Source organism: Triturus cristatus, chromosome 9, assembly GCF_964204655.1.
Source record: "Triturus cristatus chromosome 9, aTriCri1.1, whole genome shotgun sequence".
Classification (NCBI taxonomy): domain Eukaryota; kingdom Metazoa; phylum Chordata; class Amphibia; order Caudata; family Salamandridae; genus Triturus; species Triturus cristatus.
Window position 1 is genome coordinate 134570492 of NC_140592.1, and position 19773 is coordinate 134590264.

General features: G+C 41.7%; 1 protein-coding gene across 1 annotated transcript in view; it reads right to left on the reverse strand.

Annotated features, from left to right (window-relative positions):
• LOC146797518 (inter-alpha-trypsin inhibitor heavy chain H4-like) overlaps nucleotides 1–19773 on the reverse strand; it is a 548934-nt gene that overhangs the window by 435122 nt on the left and 94039 nt on the right. Inside the window, exons 4-9 of the mRNA XM_085627617.1 lie at nucleotides 14218–14380; nucleotides 10390–10500; nucleotides 5029–5157; nucleotides 3946–4062; nucleotides 2138–2306; nucleotides 283–408 (exon numbers count right to left, since the gene is read on the reverse strand). Of these exons, the coding sequence (XP_085483743.1) occupies nucleotides 283–408; nucleotides 2138–2306; nucleotides 3946–4062; nucleotides 5029–5157; nucleotides 10390–10500; nucleotides 14218–14380 (815 nt within the window). The remainder of the gene's footprint in view (nucleotides 1–282; nucleotides 409–2137; nucleotides 2307–3945; nucleotides 4063–5028; nucleotides 5158–10389; nucleotides 10501–14217; nucleotides 14381–19773) is intronic.

Below are 19773 nucleotides of genomic sequence, written 5' to 3' on the forward strand. Positions count from 1 at the left end.
AACAACACATTTAACTATGGGGCAGATTATTTACAACAGTAAACAATTTCATCAGTGATATCATCAATGATGTCATTTAACATGCCACCAGTTAAGTCACGGCATGTTATTCACAATTTCTCAGGGCCATGCAAGTAATAGGCCAGTATTTCCGCAAGTCAGAAACACAGATTACATTCAAAATGTCTATTCAGATGTAGTGAATCAAATGAACTTTTCCATCATGATTCTCAATAAGGCCCAACAAATTTCAAATGTCTGGAAGAGTTCTTTGGTGCTTACCAGTATTGGGTTTCCCATCTGTTAACATAATGATCATGGAAACACTTCTTTCTGGTAGGACTCGAGTTTCCTCAGACTCTCTTAATATTTGAACTGCAGATAGTAGGGCACTATTAATGTCTGTCGCTGTAGGAGAAAATCAAAAAGTTAGATTATGTTCAATTATTATCGACCTAGAAGTAACATGGTGACATAGCAGCCTTCTCAGATGTTTCTGCCCTCCGGTACCCTTCGGACACACATAGCTAACTTCAGGTGATATCTGTTGTCAATATACAGTAACAAGTCAGAGTCAGCTAGAAATCCGAAATCCCACTGTTTTCGTAAATGAAACCCACTGAAAACCATTGGAACTTCACTTATCCCAGCTATTTTTCTGCTAAAATTGTGTGTTTGTTATCAACTCAGCCCACAACATGAAGTTGTATATTACCAAAGTTGTTAGAGCCATTACATCTCTCATAACATCGGAAAATCAAACAATTCTTGCTTACAGTTAGATTTTGGTTTGCTGCCTAGGTCATGGCTTCATCTAGACTGACACAAGGTAACATTATGTTGATAGAATGTTTTATGGTGTTGCCCCATTTATTTTTTACAATGCTAAATGTTTAAGTTCTAATTAATTTTCTAAAATTTGGAGACTGTTTCTCAGATAGATTTAATGAAACCTACTAGCTTCCCCTTCGCTTCTGGATGCATTTATTTTAAAGATGAACTACATACACTCTAAGGTGTCTCATCTGAAGTAGTCTGGGTACTTGGATGAAAGGTTGTGGGTATCGAGGGGTTCTCAGACTACTCCCAACCCTGACTTGCTTAGGTACAGCTAGGAAAGGTAATATTATCAAGTTAAATTATAACATTTCTGCCTAAAGTAAATGCTTGTTTTAAAACTTGTTTGAGATTGTACTAAAGTTTTTTTTTTATATATTTCAAGCTCTAACTTGAAGGCTTTATGACTGTGTATATAAGATCATCAATAAAATAGAGATCATAGAAATTAAGATTTTTAAGATAGGGGACAGAAATGCTATAGTTTGAATGAGAAATGTGATTCACACAAAGCTCAAACAATCTGATCTTATTCGTATATTTGTTTCTGTGAGAAGTACTTGGCTCACTCTTGTTACTTCAAGTTGATAGAATTTCATCATAGAAATGGATATGGTACATGTGCAATAACTCCAAAATGGCAATCCAGCAGAGAAAAAGAAACCTACCATTTCTAAACCAAATTAGTTAAAAGAGCAATATTAAAGAAATAAAGGATGTGTGGATTAATAATATTAGATAAATAACAAACGGAAAGTCACATCTATTTCTATTGGGGGCAGTAGACTATGAACTGGGTACCATCAGCTGTTGACCAGTGATGGAGATAGTCTGATGGAAAACAGATGTCCAAAAAGTTTACCTTTCTAACCTTCAAGGGCTAAGACATCATAGGGATGGGAAAAGGATTTTAGAAGTTCGCAGTCAAACGTCAAGCTAAGTAAATAAACTTAGAAAAGAAGTCATTTAGGTTTTGAATTATGTAAGGCTACAAATTCTGTCCCTGCTCCCAGACTTCCTTTTTTGTAGAGTTATGCATCGCTCAACGAGCAGCGGAGCAAGAAGGAGACTCATTGTTGTAAATATAAACATTTCGCAAATACATTTGTAGAGGATGAAATTCTGTTTCCCTCTCTGGACTGGCAAGCTATAGAAGGTACGGACTGCACAAATATTCATGAACAGGGGTGACATAATGCTTGAACCACATATGGACAAACAGAAGCCTGCAAAATGAATGCTCGAAAAGTACTTAATCAAAAAGAAGTTGAAAAAATGCAAAGATTAAAATATGTTTCACCTCCATCATCCTTAATAGATTTGACAAAGGCTTTTGCTTCTTCAATATTGCTTTCACTTGCTTTAAGCATGATATTTTTATATCTAGACACAGCTGAACTGAACGTAATTAAGTTAAAATGATCCTCTGGACTTAGGTCCTCTAAAATCTTCAGAAGAGCCTCTCTTGTCTGTAAAGAATACAACAAAAACAAAAACAAACCTGTTAGTTTCTAACTATCAGTACTCTTTAAGGACATGCAAATTACATATTAGGGAGCATATTCACAAAAGTATTTTTGAGTATATAAATAGGTACTCTCATTGTATTTTTTTACTCTTGCATGCCTTTGTCAACTGGGCACCAAACATCTACAAGGAGAAGAAAATTGAAATATTCCTATACAATCAGTACAAATAGAAAATACTGCCTTTTGTGCATTTTAACTAATATGAAGGTGGACGACTCATTGCAAGATTACTCCTGCAGTGGTAGTTCCTGCACACATGTTTTTGTGAATCAGCCCCATAGAGTGGCAGTACCGCAAACGCTATGCACACCTTCCGGTATCTCTTTAATGCAATATGCAGCTTGCCTGGTTGTACTACAAAGTCACTAGAGGAAAATAACATACTTTTCATTCTTAATCACTATTATTAAGAGGACACTGTAAGTCTTTAGTCCCATGTTACATGTAAGCCAGCAGAACCCCTTTGTTTGCTCATTCAAAGAACATAACTGCTACTCACGCTATACATAGATAATTTAATTTTGGAATCCTAGAATACGGATTTCTGTCTGAATCAAGTCATCAAACTCTACTATCTTAGCTCTCTTTATAAGTAATATTGTAAAGCAGGTGGAAACAAAAGTTTTCTATTAAATCTGAATTGGAAGAGGTGCTGGGAAAAAACGGACTTTCAGGTTTTGTCCTGTGAAAATTTTACAGGAAAAAACACGGCAAAATATCTGCAAGGAAAGGGGTGTTAGATGAGAGACAAACCAGAGGGAATCAGTGTGAATACAATGAGTGATGTGGTAATTTCCCATTCCCACTGAAAAAATTAAAATACTGTGGTAATTCTGAACCCTAGAATTACTGCACCACATGATATCAGTAATTCTCAGTTCCCACAGTACCTAAAGTAAGACGCAATACGTTTTGAATGGATGTAGATTGTTGGTCTAACAATTACATGCTACATGGATATGCACAATATTTTACAAGTATTTGACTTCAAACACAAACTTACATGTGTCAGTGATTTTAATAACTTTTGATACTTCTGACCTAGGATTAATTCTTCCTAAACTGAAGCCATTGATGAGTTTCCTGGCTAGTTTCTTCCCATTGTCGCTTAAAAAGACCATATTTCTTCCGGATAAACCACACATGGAATGAAGTAAAGGAAGGCAACATTGATACCTAGCAAGATAAGAGCAATCCTGAGACAAACTGAGGTTGTAGGGCAGACACTGACATTATCTGTGGCCGTCGAGGGCTCATCTTTTAAGGCCAATATTGTTCTCTACAGAATGATGAGAAAACCATTGAAGGGATCTAGCCCCCATGTGAACAAGAAATCCAACTTTATTGTGCGTTTTAATTTAGTTTTCGAATTAGTTCAGGCAAATGCTTTGTCTTGATTCCTTACCTGTGTCAATAAAATGTCAATAAAATGTTCACTATAGTCAATCAGCTGATGCCCTCCACCCCCAAATTAAACATACCAAGGAAATATCTTTCTTTATCAATGGCGGGCTCATTGTCAATGGCATCCCTGTGTCATGAATGCAAAGCCATCAAATAAAAGAGAAATGCTACCTACCTGCACAATCTTTTTGCCGCTCATGGAACCACTGGTGTCAATGACAAACACAACGTTTTTGGGAAGTGCTGGCATCTGAGATGGTGCAAAGTAGTGCACAAAATATCCATTTATTATCTGAGAAACAGAATTGCACTTAAAGTAAGTAATCAGAAAAAATAATTGAAAGAACAAGAGAAGCTGTCAAAGACATAGCCAGGGTGGGGAAGAATGCACACAACATGTTTATATTCTGGTAACACTTTTGTTAAATAGAAATTTTCAAGTCTACTGAAATACTGCAGACACTTCTGCATTTTCACTTTCTGCGTGGAAGGCATAAAAGATATCAAAAATTCACATTCACAAGCAATGGCATCTGAAGGAAATTAATTAAATTCCTAACTTCTTCCTAACTTTGTCATGTAAAACACCCAGTTATTTAAGTACTGTAGTGCCTAGCATCACCACCTACCATTTAAAAATGCACATTTCTCTTTATAGGACCTTAAACGGTGCCAATATTCTTGATTAAGATAACAAGAACTAGGAAGTGGTATACAGATATTCCATATATGGACTGATCTAATCTCTATTTGTTTTCGAGAAAAATACAGGCTTTATTCCTGCTCAATAAATGGACATCTATTTAAACCCTTAAGGGAACAAAATATTGGAGATAAGAATCATGGAAAATTGTCAACTCTCACAGAACGATCTACATGCAGTTAGGATACCCTTGCTCCATTGTCAGTCTGCATGTGCTTACTCTATTTGTATAGAATGTGGCCATTTTTACTTGATAGACACCTGGGCCCTCATTACCAGTTGGGCCACGTTGGCGATGCATCGCACGCAAGGTAAATTGTTTTATTTATTTAATTACTTCCCCACTGCCCCACAGCACTCCCTCGGCAAGCCGCCACTGGGTATAATATTTTGGGATTTTCTATAGTGATAACTGGTGGAAGAGTATGTTGTAAATACAGTAAGAGACCTTGAGGGAGTCTGTTGGACAGAACCATGTGGTGTCACTGTGGCTCACAGAAGATTATCTCAAGTGGGCAGCACATGATATGATATACGAGCCATGTTCATGCTTACTTGTATGTCTCCAGCAGATGTATCCCTTTTTACATCATAATTTATCATCAGGTCCCCATCCAGAAGAGTCTCCTCAAGTCCATCTTTTTTGCGTTGTTGGTGTATTGTTGGCTTGAATAAAATATGGGCCTAAATATTAAAGATAGTAAGACTTAAAGATTTTGCCACGAGAAAGCTTCCGTTTACAAATAGATTGCCAAAACATGATAAAAATACAGGCACAAACATTTGCATAGCAAATTCCTCCAATGCTTTTATGCTGCTTAATCTATGCTTATCTATATAATTTTAACTTCACAAAATATGGTAGTCAGTACTATCTCGGTGATATTGTTGTGCTCTACATACTGACATACAACTACTCCCACACCAATAATGCCGAACAGGGTGTATGCATGGTAAGGCCTTTATTCATTAATTTCTTGCCTACGTAAAGGCATGAGTTCGATTTCGCTAAAGGTCAAACTGTGACTGTAATAATGGGCAGGAGGGTGCTGTTTCAGTGCTTAAACTGTAGTTAAATTAGCAAGTTCTGATCTACATACTAGTAGGCATTTGCTTGCACATGCAAAAACTGTGAATGGCTTTACCAATTTTTAGGTATTTACAACGCTTTGAATTATGTATCACTCTTTAGAAAAATATAGTAAATTGGCAAAATAGTGAGGACATGTGTAGCAGGCATGCTGTTGGCACTCCAAAGGTTTCACCAAGAGCAAGCCTGCCTGCACCCATGTGCAACCAGTGCCAGAATATCTGGTCTGTTCACAACCCAACGAAACTCCACAGCGCTCCTCTGGTCCTTTGACTCTTGATGCCGCTCTCCCCACTGCTCCTGCGATGCAGCACACCCCATTGTAGGAGCCTTCACCTGCTCCCACTGCCGGTTCTCTTGTAGTCACATACCCACAAAGCTTACTCAAGCACCAGCAATACAAGCAACACCCCAACCAATACTAAAAGCTACAGCACAACCACACACCAACACCCAATCACATGCATGCTACTCAACACATGATATCTCAGGAAACAAAATCTGGGACCTGCTGAACAGCAACACACGGAACCTCCTTTTCCTCACAGAAACTTGGCTCAACTCCACATCGGTACCCGGTATTCCTGCAGCAATTTCAGCGGGCTACAGGACTGCACGACAGGACCACCTTCACAAGCCAAGCGGAGAACTTGCAGTCATCTACAAGGACTCTATCAAGTACTCAACATCTACAGAGAGTGCCACTCCATACATGGAACATCTGCACTTCAGTCTGCAAATCTCAGAGTACTTCACCCTGAATGGAACCCTTGCCTACAGACCACCAGGACCACGAGCCACCTTCAGCAGCCCCCTCACCACTGACTCCAGAGCCTACATACTCCTCTGTGACCTCCACTACCACCTATAATACAGAACCGACCCCTGCTCCACAGCCCTCCGCAAAAGCCTGAACTACATTGGAGTTACCAAGCTCACCACAGGACTAATACACATCGCTGGAAAAGCACTGGAACCCATCTTCACCACCACCAACAGTATTATATACAGCACCACTTTGCTACTCACAAGGACAGACCATGCCGCCATCCACTTCCAAATCAACACACTACAAGTCAGTGCGCCCACCAGCATCAGCTTGCCAAGCCACTGGTAGGGCAAAATCTCAGAAGGAGACTGGATCAACACCCTCAGCACTGACCAACCCAAACCCACAGACAACCTCAATGAGGACATCAACAACTTCAACAACTGGACAAAGAACTGTCCAGAGCCCTCACATCCATCAAACCCAACAAGCAAGGAAGATTCGACAAGCCTGCCAGTTGGTACATAGGACCTTTGAAATGTCAAACGACACTGCAAACAGCAGGAGAGAAAAAGGAAAGCCAGCCACAAAGTCACCGATAGAACCACCTATAAAGCTGCACTCCGACGCTACCAACAGCAACTGAGAGGCACTAAAAAAAGAGCGTTAACTGAACACATCAAAGGGATCTCCAGCAGCTGTAAGGAGATCTTCTCAATCGTCAAAGACTTCACCACACCCTCAGCCCCAGTCAATGTCATTATCCTCTCCCAAGTACTGTGTGGTGACGTGTCAAACTTCATCTATAGAAAAATCGCAAACATCTACAGTAACTTCACACACCAACTCAACCCCAGTGATCTCATCACCAACCTATCAATTCCAAACCAAGACGACCATCTGACCACTTGGACAACGCTCACCAAAAAACTACACACTAACGATCATGTGGACCATTCGCTCAGGGGCCTCATTGGATCCATGCCCCACTACGTCTATAACCTGGGAGCACAAGCAATCTGCACCATGCTCATTTGCATCACCAACACACCTGCCACACTTGGAAGACTGGAAGCATGCAGCAGTCAATGCCCTCCTCAAGAAGCCATCTGCCAACCCAACCAACTGAGCAACTTCCAACCTATCTCCCTGCTCCCATACCCAGCCAAAGTGATAGAGAAGGCCAGCCTCACAACCTACCTTGAATTACACAGTTGACTGGAAAACACTCGATCAGAATTCAGAAAGAACCACAGCACCCAATCAGCACTCATCACAGCCACTGATGACATTTGGACCATCCTGGACCAAGGAGAAACAGCAGCCATCATTCTGCTGAACCTTTCCGCAGCATTCAAAACAGTATCCCACAACACACTTGTCACTTGTCACCTGATTGGCATATTTAATTTACTATAAAGTCCCTTGTAGATTGGTATTCCATATACTCCGGGCTTGTAAATTAAATGCTACCAGTGGGACTGCAGGACCTTTTGGATATAAACACCACTAAGGTAGGCCGTAGGTAGCCAATAGAGCAGGGTACATTGTAATTAAAAGATTGGACATGTACTTTTATGTTCAAATGTCCTGGTAGTGAAAAACCCCTAAATGCATTTTTCACCTCTGTGAAGCCTTCTGTCCCAAAGGAAAACATTGGCTTGTCTTTATTACATTTAATAAGTGCTACTTTTTGATTGGGACCAGGCAGTTATGAAATTGAATTGTAAAATCCTCATTAATGGAAAAGTTTGATTTTTAATTACAATTTTTAAAATGCCACTTTTAGAAAGTTGAAACATGAAAAATACTTATGGCGATTTACAATAGACGGTGCATGAAATACTTATATACAAACACATTATTATATAAAACATTAGACTTTTGCATCATAACATCAGAAACTAGAATACTCTTATCGCAATCTTGTTTTTGGGGCCAAACATGCACCAAACACAGGAAAATGTTTACAGTGTGTGCGTGGGGCATACGATTCAATGCAAATCCCTCTCGTCACAGCAAGTTTACTCGAATTGCTCCGTGTTGAAAAAAGTGCCAACGCGTTTCAAGACACAGTCCTCTGGTACCAGGACTCTCATCAGGGCATCATGTTAATGGTCAGCAATTTCTGATTAAAGGACAGAGCTGCTGCTCTGACTCCTTTTTGCATGGTAACCAGAATCTCTCATCAGAAATTACTGCAGGGGGGAAAGCCTAATTGACAGTGAAGTTGCAGTTCATATCGGATATAGAATATGGATGTGCTCAGACTTAAAAACAGGATGCAATGATTACAGAAATAGACGCCTGCATCTGAGCAAACCGGGAACATTTTAAAGAAATTATCCCCGGCATAAACTACGAAGCGTACTGCAGTAATTGCGATTACTTAAATTGCAATTGCATTTAGGGAATCGCAAATTGCGATTCCCTAAATGCACTGCAACAACCAAAAATAAATTGCCCAAAAGTGCATTTTTCAAAGTGCTAAGTTGCACACATACAATTCCTTGGGGCATGTGTGTGTGCAACATTATGTTGAAATTGCAATTTCAGGGGTGCATCAGGGTGTCCTTTTAGCATCCATGCACGCTTGAAATTGCATGCGCAATTTGAGAGTACCTATTTGGTACTCGCAAATTGAGAATGCAATTCCCATTGATTCCTATGGGCCTCAAGGCCCATAGGAATTAATGGGAAGCCCTTCCTTATTTGCAGATCGCAATTTGCGAGTTGCAAATAAGGAATGTGTAGGGATTGCAATTTTTTTTGCGATTCCTACATGCATAAGCATTTGCGATTCCTAAATTGCGATTTCTTAAAAATCGCAATTTAGGAATCGCAAATGCACAGTTTGATGCATGTGGCCCTGAGACTTAGTGGTGCCAATTTTGTAAGCGAAGGAGGCATAAATAAATCACAACCTAGACAATTGTTCAAATTGACGGCAGCTACAATGTTACAATGCCACTTACACGCTTTACAACAAATTGTAAACAGGAGACAAAATAAATGGTCGTATGTAAAGTAAAAAAAAAAAATTGCACATTTGAAAACAGCTTTGTTGCTGAAAATAAAGCAACCGAAGTTAGGTGGATGTGGGCAATGTGCACATACTTGTGCTGTCACTTAAAGGGAAGGGAGCTAGTGGGTAAAGCAGGCTCACCCATTGCCCCATTCTGTAAGCTGTGGGATTCGGAAGCAAAATTCGAGTGGCAATTTAACAGATCAGTGAATAAAGCCCATTGACCAAGAGCTCCTCTAATTATGGATCTTATGTATAGATTTTGGGGGAAAACAATAGTCTGGCAAACCGATAAAGCTCCCTCAAAGTCCAGATCTAAACAGAGAGTCACATGCAAGTGACCAGCATAAGGAAGAGGGTACAATATAACATCCCATCACTGTGTTGATTCATTCTGAGTGGTCTGACAGCCCACCCATTGCTGTGCTAATAGGCCTGCAAAAACAGAAGTGCCAAAGCATCCCTTACTACTTGGCAGCCGCCTCTACTGCTATTCAATTAAGCAGTAAACTCAAACATCTCTGCCAACCGACCTCAATCCAACCCTTCAGTTTCCTGCAGTATGAGCACCAGAACCCTCACAATGAGCTGTGCCACTGACCTTCAGTTCGGACCAACAGGCCCTTTCACTGCCTGATCTTCTGGCCCCTGGAACCTTCCAAGTACCTCTACCAGTGCACCTGACTTCGAGGTTCCTTCCCCTGACATTCTACCAATACATTGACCAGTTCATCTCATTTCGGAACCCAGACACCATACTATTGCTGTCCAAACCCCTGAAACTCACATATCCCATTAATGAATCTAAATTAGGATTTCTGAATTGACAAGAGAAAACCATTGACAAGGAAAGGGAATGCACTATGGAGACATGGTTATCTCTGTTCTTAAGTAGGCATAGAGATGTAATAAAGAGCAGGCATGGACTTCACTCTAGACAGAGTGCCTCTAGTATGACTAGCCTTTTTAATTCATTTGAAACTATGGATTCTATCATATGAAAACTGATCTTAAATTGAGAACGCCCCTTACCTTTGTTTCGCTAACAGTCTTTGTAAGGGCTTCAGACAATTCATTTGTTAGGAACGTGCTGCTGGTCTCCAGGAAGCGGATGCCTTGCGGTTCGAAGACGTGAACGTCGATCTGAAGAAAAGGTAAACAATGTGTTTATTTTCAAAGCAATGGAAAATATCGTTATACATACAGATACATTTTGCCATTTTGAATTTAATATGTTGGGAATAAGTACCTTAAAAAACTTAAGTGATATTTTCTCTTATCTGCGTCTATAGATGAAAAAACTTTAATCTATAAAATATTGGCAAATCCAAATGATTATACCTGTGATACCGGGGCCCAGACTTATTGGTGTTCCCAATGAATTTATCCCTGCCCCCATGGGGGCAATGTGGAAATACCTTCTCATGAAATTTAAACGGACCACCCCCTGAATGATGTCCCAATTGGTTTTACAACCCAACCAGATGTTATGAAACCAAGAGACATTCCAGAACCATTTTTGCTGGTAGGTAATAATAATGAAAGATTTGGGTAAGAAAAAATAGACATGTTTCTTTTCAGTGTATGACCCTTTCAGAAAAAGCATTCCCACATGGCCACTGTGCCTACAAGCATGCCCATGCATGGCCAGCATTCAAAAACAGCCACCTTCAACTCTGGTAGGAGTGGGATGCGTGGGTGCTGCTCTGGGGGTGAATGAAATGTATTTCACTCTATATGAGGCTCATGCTCTGATCTTAGCAATACTGTTTTGCAAACTGTTAATTTACACAGCTAAGTGTCTCGGTAGCTGTTGAGTGAATGCCTTGGTTCAGCAAAGGGTCTTCTCCCCCCAGTTCTTCGCAACTTGGCACGAACAAAACCTAAAGCCTAATATAAATTTTAGTTGAATATGAAAATATTGCCGTTGGGTACTGAGGGGGATACTTTGTCGATGCCTGGAGTATTAGCCCTTGCCATTATCACAGGCTTTCCATAGCTTAGATTGGGATCTTCTTTAAGTTGGACGCCCTGTAGGAGCACAGGGCTTCTCAATAGACTTGTATACATTTGTGTTGGGTAGAGATTGGCACACCAGGCTTGTGCCTTTATCCTTGCCCAGCAACCACACTCCCAACCAGTTATTGTTACTTCATGCTGGGCTGGTTGGTCTTGCATGAGCCCATCACCTCTGAAGAGCATAGGACTTCTCATTGATCTTGCCTAACTCTGCTTTGGCAAGGGATAGACACCTCCCAGTGGGTGTGTGGTACCAAGCCTAGCCCTGTGGCCATGCCCCCTTTCTTTCAGGGGGACGTGCTGGAAGTCTGACCTGGATCTTGACTGAGCCTGATGTGTGAGAATAGCAATATATTCCTCTCCAGCGTTGTATAATTCTGCTTTGACTACAGAGGGACACCATTGGGGGATGCCCTAAAGCCCAGATGAGTGTGCATGGCCTTAGCCATTAATCTAAGCTTCCTGGAGGTCTGACTGGGGTCTTGCCTGACACTCCAGTTAAGCACATGTCTTGTCACCATGCTCACATAATCCAGCTCTGCATAATAAGTGACAATGACACCCTCTGCTGCAGCCTGGAACCTAGCCCAGCAGTCACACCATCAACCACTCAACCATGCCCACAGGCTTCCTGGTAGCCTGACTGGAATTTTGTCTGAGCTTTGCCTACTGGAGGAGAACCGGACTCCAAAGAAGGATTGTCCAACTTTGTCCTTAGTAACACATACCCCTGGATCATGCTTTAAAACTATGACAACTACCATCGTCCCATTCATTCAAAATAGCCTCCTGGAGATCTAACTGGGGGCCTTGATTTAGCTTGATGCCCAGGCACAACAAGCAATCCCTCATCTGCGTTTTTTAGCTCTGGCTGTGGTAAAGAATAGCAACTGAGGCAGCTGGATCAAGCCTATGCCAATACCAATGCAGCCTTCCCAAAGTTCTGCCTGAGGATGTCTGAGATTGATGCCACAGAAGAGCAAAGGACTACTCACTGTGTTTTTCCTGTCCTTCCCTGTGCTATGAGGGTGACTCCTGCCTCAGCCTGGAATCCAGCCCAACAGCCACACCAGCATTAGCTCAAACATTCACACTGGTTTCCCAGGCCCCTGACTAGAGATCTGTTTGACCTATCCCCTGGTGGAACACAAAACACCTAACAGGGCTTATCTCACTTTGCCCAGGATACAGAGGGATATCCCGCTGGTACTGGTAGCTCAGTACTGTGGCCATGCCCCCACTAATTCATGGAGATTTCCTGGATTTCTGACTTTGACCTTCTGGAGACCTGATGCCCAAACGTACCATTGGACTCCTAATTGAGCTTTTCTAACACTGTGCATTGAGGGACTATCATGTTCCTATAGCTGGTAATCACAGTGTAAGAATAATGCGCTAACACCAGGGACATCCCTCAAGCTGACTCATATTTGGACTCTAAGAGAAGTTCAGTCATAATCCTACCAATTAATCTCCATTGGCTATTCAGCTAAGCTTGTTCACCAAACATGTGAACTTGCGGTTTCTCCCATACTAAGGAGAACTACTATTGCAACAACACAACATCAATGTGAAAAAAACTAACGTATTTGTTGCTGTTTACATTTTTAAATAATAACAACAATGAACCTTTTTATGTACATTTACATCATTAAATGGTGTCCGCTGGATGCCCTTATGATCTATAAATATTTCGTACTTATCTTTGTGGATCACTCCAGTCATTCACATGCATGCACTTTTTTGCTTGCTGCACAAGTGACTTCCAGGTGCAAGATCCATGCAGGACCCATTGGAGCCGCCTTCCTTGTGTACTGGGAATATTTCCACTCCCCTCCATGACCCTAGTATCGGGCTAGATCTAAGTACTAAGACCAGAGCTTAGGTTTGTTGTTACAAAGGTCCCCATGGACTTTTTCTATCCTGGTGATTTACCTCTCTTCAGTGAAAACAAGAGGTTGCGATAATTATATGTGACTAAATGGTTGTCAGTGAGGAAGACACACCAGGCCTGGGAGGCTGGGGATTCAACTATGGTGTCAGAGATGCATAATGTCTCAAAGCGTGAGGCCCATGTTTCCCCTGGGGGTAGGGAATTTGCATTAGGACCTTGCTCTCAACTTCTGTTTGGCATGGACATAACGTTCCTATAGCCGGATCTTGTCTCCCATGTTTATCTACATTTACTGCCGGAATCAGAAGCCTCCCACAGGTAAGACCCCCACACCTATGTTTGTCTTTCTGCTGCACTAAGCTAAAGCTGCTCTCTGTGATGTACATATCCCATTTACAGAGGGGGTCACAAAATAACCTGCCTAATGAATATTAGACAGGTCACATTTTGCAACCCCATGTGAATAGCAATGAAAGCAGGGACTGTGGCTTGTAAGAACCACCTCACCGCTATTCCTGTATTTTCTTTTTCAAACTGGAAACCTGCCTCTAAAATACCAAGCAAGCTGAGAGTGAATGGGGTATAACGTTTGCAATTAATTGAAACATAAAGAAATTAAATTTCAATAAAGGAAGTAGCATACGTTTTTTAGATTTTTCCTTAAATTGATTGATGTGCTGTTTGAGCCACAAATATAAGACTAAGGACCCGAATTGGAGTTTGTCCGAACTAGAACATCAGCCTAAAATTGGCAGATATTTAGTCACTCTATTTAGAGTGTATACAAAGTGTAGACACTAAAAAAGGCAAATGAGACATTGCAAACATGTACAAGAGATATCTTGGTACACACTTTCACAGCTAAGGTACCATTAAAAAATTCTGTTCATCCAAAAAAAGGCTTCACTATATCTACAAGAGAGAAAGTTAACTTTGGTAAATCATACCTGGAAATGTTTGACTAGTTGTTTGGGTTTGACCTTGATGAGCAGCTGATAGTTGCCCAACTTTCGCTTGAGTAATTCCTCATAAATCAGCTCAAAGGTAACTTTGCTTTCAGCTGCAACATTCACTGAAACCTCGAACTTTTCAAGCAACCTTCCCGTGGCTCTGAATAAAGGCATGACAAGAGATCTGTTAGTATTTTTTGATTGTTAATGTGCCAACATTCAGCCATTTGTCTTTTTTAAGATATCTTGCTTCAAAAGAAAGAGAAAGTATGTACTGATTATATTTGGGTTAAAAGTATAGGTAAGTACAATCTGAAACCTTCTCAGACACTCCTGGCACATATCATGCAGTTGGATGGCAACTGTGCCTGTCTTCTGTGAGTATGTTTACAGTGGGATTCAGGTGATACTGAACTGTGTGTGGGTAGAGTTAATTTAGATTGCACCGAACAAGAGTCCAGCCATTCAGTGTTCCACTCTGCTGAATGCTGGACGTCTAACATCTTCATCATATAACTGAAGGCAGGCATTATTGAAGGATGTTAATGCCCAGGATTACAAAAATTCTGACCTGGATCGATTGTATTGATTGATAGGAATCAGCTTACATAAGCAAAAAGTATGCCTTTCCAATTTAGCATGAACCATCACTGCTTAACACCTGCCTTTCTATAGTTGTCATACAGCTTCAGCCTTCAAAACTGAAAGTCCTGTGATGCTCACTTGGATTCCAATGACATGACATGATGTAACCCCAAGTGTTGCCACTTTCTGTGTATCTGTGGATGCCCATGGTGCCAGTTATTGGGAAGATGCTTGCTCCATGTTCTCAATAAAGCAGTGGTTTGACTTCATGAAGTGTTCTGCAGTTTTCTGAGGTAGCAGAACTGGCGACTAATGGAATTACAGATTCAGAAACACAGGAGGAGATTGTGAGTAAATTGATATTTATTAAATGAAGACTCTGATAGGGACCAGGAAGTTTATTGACTGCCCGCTTCGAAGGGTCAATCAAGCTGTGGGGCAGGAAGCATCAGCATCTCACAAGAGTTGAGAGATTATCCATAACTACTGAAAATCAACACAGATTGGGTGTTGGTGAGCCTGTGTGTGTCTCTGAAGAGTGTGTTGACTTCAATGTTCTAGGCCTCTGTTAAATGAGTGGTTCACATGGGGTACGTGGGGCCCTTGACTTCCAAGACAATAGATTTAAAGAACTCTTCTTACAGGTAAGGTTTGCTCATATGTTTTGTGCATGTATTCTCCATTTCAAAGGAATATTATTTCAAAAATTAATAAAGACAAGATTTCAGCAATATCAATAGCTAGACGAGGTGCTCCTGTTCAGTGACAGCGCAGTGAAGGGGATACAGTGAATAAAAAGTGTGCTGATGCTATACAGAAGGGTAATATGTACATGTGACCGAAAGGGATAATGTGATGTTATCTGCGACACTCGTATTGCGAGTGTTGAACTTCATAATCAAATTATAAAAAGTCCACATTGGAAGTTGCCGATGTTTCGACCCACAATGCAAAATTAATCAGACAATTTTGCACAAGCATCTTGTCTTGTAATTGTTGTTGCTGAAATTTGTCTTTTTTCATTTTTGAAACATTATTCCTATGAAATGGAGAATAATTACTTGTAAGAAGGGTTCGTTAAATTTATTGCAGTGGAAGTCAAGGTCCACACTTCCCCTGTAGGGACCACATGTGTTGTTTATCAATTGTCCTACCCAGGTCCCTGGGTTACTGGTTTGCCCCCTTTCTTGTTCTAGAATCCGTTAAATGAGCTATCGGATCACGAGGTGACCATGACTCGCCTCGTGAGGCGGCACAGTGTTCATAGGTGACCGACATGTGAAGGGCAGGAGTCATAAGCAATCAAATGTCTTAGCAGCTGGTGGAGGGAAAGACAGCTTTGTTCTCAGTGTCACAATAAAATAAGGCCCTGCTCTGGCAACTCTGCTCTTTTCTCCACATTCAGGCCTCCAGTGGGTGTGGAAACAAAAGAAGCAAGGTCTATCGCACTGCATATAAAATTATTCTATACCTTGATTTTATGGTTATGGATACTGCTTTTTATTCACCTCTTAGAGCGGCAACACTTTAAAGAATAAAGAAGCAGTAGGTATGACCACATAAAGTGCATAGAACTCCACAGTCCATTTTAAGATCTCCTCTTGCCATCTGGCTTCTCTTTTGTTTGCTGCTCCAAACAGATAAGTGTGGCTTACTTTCATTATAATAATTTATTAAATGATAAGTTTATATCATAGTATTAAAGATATGGTAAATTATGTTTTTTAAGTAGCCCGATTTATGGGATTATCTTTGGGTAGTTTGAATGTGGAGCCTAAATGTTTAAAATTAAGTATATTTGATTAACTAGATTTGTTTTCAAAACAATAAGAATTAGAAAGAGGGTGGGAATAACTGATAAAAACATATAAAGAAATTGGGTATCTCAATAATGTTTAGAAATATTTAATTTCACAGTTATGCTTTCAGCGGGGGCTGCACTTGCTACACTCCTTTAAAGTAAACGTAAGAGCTCTGGAAGTCATCATGGATAGCAAAGCTCAGGCCAACTCATAGTTGCAAATTGGACTGAAGGTACAGCGAGCAAGCTTGACGGAAGGCAAAGCGTCACTACATTACGCAGTGGCATACTTATTATTAAAGCCGATAGGGCTTGTTTAGATGCATGCAGTATCATTTTCTTAGCTGATTGGGTACAGTTGATGGTACTCCACTGTAATCTGTGCACAATGTTGAAGAAAGTAGTTGATTTTCAAGGGATATTGCCTGAACCAAAATATTGGAAAGGTGATACATTGATTTGAAAACTCTGGTGGGAATGCATTAGATTTCTACCAAAGAATTTAGTGGAGAGACACATTTTAGAAATATTATTTATTGAATAGATGTTTGCAGAATATACTTGGTTATAAAAGATTAGAAGTAAAAATGTCAGAAGAGAGTGGGAGATAATTACAAGAATAATAGGGGCTGAAGCATGTATTGTGCCACCCCTGGAAGGCCATGCAAAATGGCACCACAGGTCTGCTACTGCAGCCTGGGTAAGGTGGTGCATGCACCCCTTACTGAGGTATAGGTTCACTATACCTCACCTATCACTGCACATAGTAACCTATCAGTCACCCCTATGGCAGGCCTTATCCACCCTGAAGGCAGGGTGCTTGGTTATATGTGAGAGGGTGCCCAGGCATGAGCTGAGCCCCTCTGCAGCCTTCGGAATCTCTTCTCCGGGGTTGTCAGTGGTGCAGCCTGACCATATACTCTTAAGTGCATTATATCTAAAATGGTTAATACTAACTTTGGACTGGCTGCACGGAAACATGTCGTGTCTGGTGTCAAACACCTTGGAATCATACCCCCACACAAGTTCTTGATGTGAGGATATGATCCCACCCTTTTAGAGGGAGAGACATGGCAGTACTGGTATACCCGTTAGAAATCTAATAGAGCCCTGGCATCACAAAATGGATGCTGCAGCCACAGACACGGGTCTGGCCTCCTGCTGCTGACCGAAACACCGGCAGGGGAGGCCTGGACAATAGGTTCCTGTCACAGGGAGGTGTAACCACCTCTCAGACAGGCTTATGTGTATTGGGGCTGGGTGGGAGCACTCTCAGAGTACTTTGAAGACCTGCACTGGGGGCACATTTGGTGTCCCTGTGCATAGTCCAGCTCAAACCGGTTCAGGGGCTTCCAGCCCCTGCTCTGGTGCAAAACTGGATAAAGGAAATGGGTGTAGCCACCCCTCTTTCCAAACCCTCCCATAGGTGGGTCCCTGGAGCTAGTCCAACCCCTTCCTCAGGTATAAGTAAGGAACCTCTGTAACCAGAACTTTAGATATCCCTGGACAAAACTCTGAAGCTGTATCCTGGAACTTCGATGCTCTACTAAAGACTAGATGACTGAATAAATCTCCCTTGGGGTCAATGAGTGACTCCCCTGCTTGGCAGGCACCAACTATGCATTTTGCCGGTCTGCATCTCCGAAGCTCCCGCCGGACTCTGACGTATTTGCAGCCTAGGAAGTGGATTTCCAGACATCTCTGAGGCCGTCCCGAGTCCCCAGCAAAGCTGAGACCCGCAGCCCTCGTGAGTAGCGTGGAACCGTAACTCCAGGTCACCGTGCACTTTTTCAAGTGCATTCACTTCTCGACGTCTCTTGAAGATGTGCTTGGGTTTATTTGTAGCCCCTACCTCGAGCAGAGAATACACCAAAGATTGTCGGCCTAGTCACCCCGAGTGACCCGTGGGCCACCATTTTGTGTTTCCTCTTGAGGTCCCTTCATGATCCCTGGTCCGTTGACTGGTGGGTCCCTGAGGGGGTAACTTTGATTTTCCTGGGGCTTCCCTGGTTGCTCCAGATGTGCCCTGATTCCCAACTAAGTGGTGAGTCCCTCAGAACCTGCTGGTCTGCACCGAAGCCTCTTTCTCCTTTCTGCGCAGGTTGCTGTTGCCAAGGCTTGTTGTGTCCAATCCGGGCACCGACGCTGCAGCTCTCGACATCCTTTGTGGAACAGCTCGAATCCAGCTCCTGGTTGTCCTCGACACCTCCTGATCCTTGTGGCTGAAGAGTCAAGCTTCACCTTCTTCACCTGAAATCACCCGACATTGGTGGGCATCTGCCTATCGTCCTCCTGGTCACTGTCTCTTCGGACACTTCGCATCTTCCCGGCAGCAGCACTTCTTTGCCAGCTCCCATTGAAATCAACGACGCGACCCGACACCATTTGACACCTATGCACCCGGCTTCCCTGGGTAAGGTAACACGAGTACTCCGGTGCTCCCGTGGGTGTTGGCCCTAGAACTTCCTAAGTCCCAAAGGGTTTGGTCCTGACTCATTTCTAAGTGTCCCTAATCTTTAAAAATCTAACCGCGACTTTCCCCATTGAAGCTAACAGGAACTCGCGGCTGTGTTCTCACACTGCACACGGCCCTGGTGGGTCCCCTTTGTCACTACCTTGGGTATTTCCTTGGGGTCCCAGTGATTCTACAGGCTCTAGGGCTTGTGTCTAGTCAAGTCGTGGTTCTTATACCACTATTTTAGTATATGGTTTGGCTCGCCCCTAGGGCCTGACGTGTATTTGTACTATTTTACTGTAATATTTGATGTGTAACTTATGTGTTTTGACCTCTAGTCTCATAAAGAGACTAGGAGGGTGTGTTTAGTAATAAATACATATATTTTATATATATACCTGGTGTGGTTGCCTTTCATTTAGCCATTCAAGAGAATATAGACTGGTAAAACAAGCTGCTTTTCATTCCTTCAAGACTTAGCCTGAAGGCAGCTCTCCATAGCTACCACTAGGATAGCTTTCAATAAAGGTTGTCTTTAACCTATCATCAATAAGGGGTTGTTTGGACTGGTACAGGGTGCCCACTATAACTAGTGTACAGCATATACCAGGCCAACTTCTCACACATCTTATCAAATGAAAGAGGATTTTAACATACCATAGCTCAGGAATATTTAAATAAAGACATAGGTGAATATGTGTTAGATTTAAAT